The sequence below is a fragment of the Nicotiana tabacum genome, chromosome 17 (assembly GCF_000715075.1).
Source record: "Nicotiana tabacum cultivar K326 chromosome 17, ASM71507v2, whole genome shotgun sequence".
In the NCBI taxonomy this organism is placed as follows: Eukaryota; Viridiplantae; Streptophyta; class Magnoliopsida; order Solanales; family Solanaceae; genus Nicotiana; species Nicotiana tabacum.
In genome coordinates, this window is record NC_134096.1 from 143,333,735 (window position 1) to 143,340,576 (window position 6,842).

Genomic DNA, 6,842 nt, shown 5'->3' on the forward strand with positions numbered 1-6,842 from the left:
CTAATAATTAATGATACCCACTTTTAATAATTAATAATATTAAAATTATTAATATTCCTCTAATTGTATATCCAATTATTTATAAATAGAAAAGTTACTCAAAAATCAATCACAAGGGTTTAAATCCGTAATAGAAGTATAATTTAAGATTAATAAATAAATAAATAAAATTCTATATTTAGCGTGTCTTGAAACTTTTATAGATTTGAGGTGTGTTACACTATCCTTTCAAGTGCTACCTGCAAATTCCTCCAAGTTTTGATAATTTTCTCGTTTTACCATTCCAAGGCAACCACATTTCAGGTTTTATATTCCAAGTTGGTCAATAAAGGACTAAAATTATGCACCCTCATCCTGCATTAGATACATCAAGGAACTTGTTCTATTTAGAATTCCTTCCATTTTTCCAAAAGGATTGTTCCATTTCATTTCCGAAGAGTCGAACGAAGTGATAACTGAGATTCTTAATCATATCCGTTCGGTCATTTTGATTCACAAAGTTACAACGTATAGAATTTGTAATGCTAGTACTCAAAATCTCAAGTCTGTATTAAAAAATCGAATCAATCAACTTTCTATTCAGCTCTCCTATACTGGACCAATAGATCATTAATATGCAAAGAGAGCAAGCATTTGGGACAGTTAATTGCACACAGCCAAACTTCAGATAACACATGTAATAGTTTAGTAAAAGTTGCAACACTGTTGCACAATCACAGATATGAGCAAAATTTACCACGTACTAATCCCAAATGGTTAACTGGTTCAGTAAAATCCAACCCCTTATACCTACGAGTAGTCAAACGCAACAGGCATAACACGGTAAACCCTGCGCTTAAATTACTTGCAGCGTACCAACTAAACCGACTACTTACCAGGCATGCCAATCAACCTACAATTCTAGTAAGGTCAAGGATGTTCTATTGTACATGTATCCTACCAGCAAAAGATTTGGGGCATGGGACTTGGTAATAGCAGCCTGACCTTTTGACATAATTTAGATTGTAAGTTGGTCGCTAGAAGCTTCATCGTACAAATCTGGTACCCTCATGTTTAAAAGTGGTAATACGCATTATCATATGTCCAAATCATCATCGGGGTCCTCATCTGAATCTGGCATCTCATCATCTGAATCCCGAAAATATATTATTTCACCCCTGCCAGAATCCTCAGTTGTTTGTGGTTTCTCAACTGACGCTTGTTGCTGCTCAATTTCGCTTTCATTAAGCGATCTGCGACCATCATAGATTTGAATGGGTCTACCAGTTCCTGAGAGAGGCAAAACAACAATATTTACTTCCAAACTAAAAGATAAACAAGCCGAAAGGAATGAAAAAAGTAGGTTTATAGGCTGAGTTTCCATTTTATCTTCACAGAAAAGGACTGAATCTATAATAACAACCTAAACTAGAAGTCCACCCATACCTTGGTGCTCAAATGGGAGTACGACTTTCGCCCGGTCCAGTCTCTCCTTCTCTGACAGCTCTAAATTGAATTGAACCTATCACAAATATTATTCATTAACATAGATGTAAAATGATTTGACTTCTAACTCCTCCTAACACGTGGATGTATATCAAAAGGAGCTCACTGTAGCTGTATGCTGCACCATTCGAAATGGGAAGAAACTACTACTAGGTTTGAACTGCAAAATAACTCACCTTTGGAACAAGACTTTGAGCAGTCATACCATCTTCAGATGAAACTTCTTTAAATTTGATGCCTGATCCCTCAACATAAAGCTCTTCCCTCTAAGAATAGATCATTACCAGTATAAGATAAATATAAGTGCTCGTGCTATCTTAATATGCAAAGGAACAATAGCTTTTCCTTTACCATCACTCTGACACGACCATTTCTGCGTTTAAAGCGTACATGAAATTTCCCTCTTTTAAAGCATTGTTCCGCCATCAGGAGGTCCTCTGAGGCGCTTCTCTGTCCGTTTGTTCTTTGAACTATTGGTTCCACATCCGCATGCATAGTGGACAAATATTCAAGAGTGGCAGCCACCTTGGCCTCATGAAGGTCCACATGCAACAAGCAAAATATGCATGAGACCTGGTCTGCAAGAAAAATAAATTAGTTTAAGCAACTCCTTGCGATGCAAACTAGTGAAAGCAAATTTGGTTGGAACAAAAATACAAAAAAAGAAATTCTTTGACAAATTCTTCCATTCTCAATTTCTCCCTCCTTTATTTTTTAGGAATTTACTGAATGGAATTTTTCAGCCAAGAAAAGCATTTCCACATATCAGGTGATTAAAAAAAAGTTGCCTAATACATTTCAAATAGGAGAACAAGGTTACCAATTGATAGTTTTGAAATCTTACCTTCGAAGAATGTCCATCCTTATCTATATCAAAAAGTTTCAAGCTAATTATCAATAAAATGATTAGCCTTTGTACGATTTTGATTTTCTGATTTCTTAGTGCACACAGTAATAGCTAAGAGACTCCAAGAATAAATTAATGAATTGAACTGATGAGGACCTTAAGCCTACCTCAAAGATCAGCTATATAAATCAACCCACTACATTAGATGCACCTTAACAGAAAAGAGTTCTTAGGCAAATGACAAAGAAGCTTCTTCTGCCAATGTGTCTTCTCCAGAGAGGATACTCAATACTGGACACTGTATTAATACCAAGTAATCTTTTAGCTATATAACTTGCAATACAGAGAACTGTCAATATGTTTGGTTCAATGGCTAATGCACCTGGCATTCATATTCCATTTGGGCTCTGTTTGACGGCATTAACAAAGCTTGTGGACTTCTTTTTTCGACTTCCTCCATGTGTTACATCATGTTTATGTCAGGTAAACAAAAATAGTGGATCAAATGTTTCCAGAATAAGATACATCCAGACAAAGCAGCAGTTATAAGAACAAATTACAATTTGCTATAGATGGCCACCACATCTAAATCAGAAAGAAGTTATGAAGGCAGCATGACATCTCCTAAAGCATACCACGATATACTGAATACAGCATATACCTAGCATAAGGAAAATTTTGGTGCCTAAATCTGGGAGATGCAGATATCATGAGTTTCTGGCAGGAATATCTAGTTGTCTATGTTAACATATAATGTGGCAGTGAATTGATAAAGATGGAAACCAACAGCAAATCTTGATTTCATAGCCAGCTGTCATAACATTTTCACCACATATTTTCATTACTAAGCTACAACACATGATGGCCGAATAAAAATTGTGCCTACCATGACTGCGAAGATGACTTAAGATTCTTGCAACAGAAGGTAGAGATGAATGTCTCAAGATCTCACTTACCTGGAAAAGGAACGGTATTAAGATAAATGGAAGAAGGATGAGAAGGGAGAGATTTGCTGTATCGAAATGAACACTAATATGCAAATGTTCAAACTAATATCAATGGATTTCTGAGTATTAAAAGCTACGCATGACTAAATCTTAGTGCGGAATACAGTTTGTCTCTTTCAAAAACTGAAACTTAAGTAGTTCACTTCATTTTATCATCATAGCCTTCAAACTGTACGTGCCTTAGTATCTATTTGTAATGATAAAACATTTAAATAGTTGATTCACTGCTATCATAAGCAATCAACCAAAGCTGTAGCTTATTTAAAGTGATTCATTTTAGAGTTAATACTAAAGTACAGATTTAAGCGGTCAGTTTTTCTTATTTATTTTGTTAAATACTTTTATTTCAATTTTACCTTTTAGTGGCGGAAAAACTTTGCATTAGAATTTCGAATTAAACTGATCTAAGATGAATATGAAATATCAGCTCTTTTTTGAGAAGTTAAATAAGCAAAGTTAAGGACGGTATATCAGAGACTTTATCATGCCCAAGTAAATGAATTACTGTGGTGCAGTGAATTTCCAAAAGCAGGTGCACATGCGATGGACCATTGCATTCTAAACAGAGTTCAGTTTCACAGAGCTAGTGATGTTATGCTTCACCAGATAAATTATGTGTCACCTTCTATTTGGCGAAGACAAATAAATAAACTTAAAAGAAGTGAGAAACCTAGTAGAACACCATGTTTCAGTGAGATATAAATGCCTTCTTAAACACATTTTCTATTTCTGAAGTATCAGTTTCTGCACAAACTCATTATAAAATTTCTCGATCCATTCAACTGAAACAGTTTTTTTGAGTAGAAAGAGTTCAAGGTTATGCAACTATTTAGGAACCATATCTTATTTACGTTCCATCTTTTGATAGTTAAATCAAGAATGGTAAAACAAGAATTCTCTGAACCTAATCGAGGTCTTTATTACTTAAGAAATTTAACAAAGCAACTGATGCCTCGACTGCGTACGCAGAAGATTTTCCCATTGTGGTCAACCAGATGAGGCAATCAGTTACATTTTCCATAATTTGACAAATCATGGAACCCCAACTTATTATATCCACAATTTTCTAAGCATCACAAAAAAACTAGAGTGGATCAGTTGATGAGAGACGATAAGAACTATCTGTGTATAGCCACTAAAGCCAAGATAGGCACTGCTGATTGTAGTAAAACAAAATGATAGCTCTGATTTAGTACTGGATGTATCAAAGTAGTTAAAATAAGAAACAGAGACGTTTCCTCATGTAAAAGTACATGAATACTGAATGTGTGCATTCAGCCATTCACTAAGGGACAAAAGAACTATCATGTCTTATATCTGGAAAGCAATGCAGAAAAACTAAACTAAGAAAAATCTAGGAAGTTTCCTCATCAAACAAGCACACAGTTCTAACTGGTCATAGATAGCAGGACCAATAACATATTGACAAAATAGAAGGTGCAATAGTACATTAAGTCTGCCGATTGCCATGCTTTCTATGTGATTGATATTTCAACTTTAGAGAATGTATAGAATAAATTTTCATCCGTCGAAATGCATGACTGAAGGCATAAGTGCTTTTCGCTTAAGTCAGGATTCCTACTTCGCAGTAATAAGAGAAGAGAACCTTCTCTGTGAATGCAGGACCAAGTTTTCTACACGACTTCTATGAAGAAGTTTCCTTCAACAAAATCTAACTAAGGACAAACTACTTATTGGTTGCTCAAAATCTAGTGATCACTACACATCTTCGCAACAAACTACAGTATGCAGATATGACAACCAAACCAACCGTTCCTAATCAATGACGAAGTCACTTGACACACAAGCAACATCCACTCTTAGCTCATTAAACCAAAACTGACATTAAGTAGCATTACCGAGTCTATTGCAACTGCAAATCTCCCTTTTCCCTCTTCAACAATTTCTGCCAATTACAAAAATAAGATCAGTCTGAATTCATCAAAACACAACATAATTTTTACATTAACAAAAATTCTCAAAGCCTTACCTTTTCCAAGTTCAACAATCGAAGACAAAACCTTGTCCAATTCTTTCAAGTTTTTACACAAACTAGTTTTAAGTAAGGTCTCTTCGTACGGATTTTTTACAGTTCCTCTCTCCATCAACTTGTTTTTCCATCCAAGAGGATCGGAATAGCAATCTAAAACTCTTAGCCTGAGCAAAATTCAGTACATTAACAAAAAACACGCATTTTATTCTCATAATAAATAAAATTTATTCACTAAAAGAAGGATGATTCTAACCATTTACTTGATGAAGAAATGTCGAAACCTTTATTTTTCAACAGTTCAGCATAGAACGACGGAGGCCGAGTTAAAGCAACCAGCACAACACCTCTGTATGAACCATCAATCAACGAATTTATCAAATTATCACATAAATTAAAACATGATATTCTTATTAGCGTGATAAATACTAAGTAATAAATCGCGTGAAGAGGTGAACTGACCGAGACTGTGATTTACCAGCGAGAATGTTGGAAGTGAGTTGCGTGAGAATATGGTTGAAGACAACGGAACCGAGAGGCGTGTGGATAGTATCCTTTATACTAAGAGCGGGAGCATGTTCTCCTTCGAATGCTCCGTCACGGAGAGCTCTGCTGATTGTTTCCGCCATTGTAGAGCACACCAAGAGCTGCAAAGGGGGAAAATGGCGGAGAAAAACCTCGTAATGTTTATTTTGGCCCCTTGGATTTGATATTATTCACTCGACACCCACTCTTTTTTTCTTAGGAAAGTGACCAATTTTGCCTGAACTATTTGAATCAATTTCGTTTTTTGGCCCGAACGTGATAGCTAAATAGCTCAAAAATATCCTCCATTTTCTTAGTGGATAGTCCAATTTCAATCATATAATTAATTCAACTTTTGATGATATATATATATATATATATATATTTTTTAATTTCTATATTCATATGCACGCATAAATATTATAAAAGTTAATAGAAGCAAGCATAATTTGAGAAAATAAGTAATATTCTTAATTTTTTTGCGCCTCTAACTATTAGAACAGCGAGAGTAATATTTTTAGAAAGAGTCATATAACATTCCTCAAAAACAAATTGGACCAATCACCTTTCTCTCCCTCAATTATTAGTTCAGACTAGTTACAAGTAAAAACATAATTGAACTTTTGTTAAAATTTAATTGAAACAAACCATGAATTGTGGAAAAAAAAAAGTTATACGGGATGATGGAAATTAGAAATAAAATGAAACAGCAACCAAGTTTGCACAACGACCTTCTTAAGTAATATTCTTCTTTATCTTGTTTGCAAGGGTGGCTTTAGTTTAGGGTAAGGCAGGTGTTGTCCTTGCCTTAGGCCCCGAAATATTTAAGATCCGAAAATATAATTTAAATAACTATTAATATAAAATTTTAAATTTTAATATTTTTTTAAATTTGATAAAGGTAGGATTGAATGAATTCCTCAATAGGCAGGAGTAAGTTTTGCGTATACACTATCCTCCTCATACTTCATATATGAGATTAATCTGG

General features: G+C 34.7%; 1 protein-coding gene across 2 annotated transcripts; it reads right to left on the bottom strand.

The window, feature by feature from the left end:
• Window positions 1-646: 646 nt before the first annotated feature.
• LOC107827990 (elongator complex protein 5) lies at window positions 647-6,097 on the bottom strand. 2 transcript variants are annotated; one of them, XM_016655236.2, is made up of 9 exons: window positions 5,792-6,096; window positions 5,586-5,678; window positions 5,330-5,496; window positions 5,199-5,245; window positions 3,219-3,288; window positions 1,837-2,063; window positions 1,662-1,751; window positions 1,426-1,501; window positions 647-1,269 (listed from the first exon to the last, which is right to left on the bottom strand). In XM_016655236.2, exons 1-9 carry the CDS (start codon window positions 5,956-5,958, stop codon window positions 1,076-1,078), a joined length of 1,131 nt encoding a protein of 376 aa, XP_016510722.1. In that variant the 5' UTR covers window positions 5,959-6,096; the 3' UTR covers window positions 647-1,075. The 2 variants fall into 2 exon arrangements, with proteins under 2 accessions (XP_016510722.1, XP_016510723.1); XM_016655237.2 differs by lacking the exon at window positions 3,219-3,288 and having other exon boundaries at window positions 1,837-2,058; window positions 5,792-6,097.
• Between the last annotated feature and the right edge of the window lie 745 nt (window positions 6,098-6,842).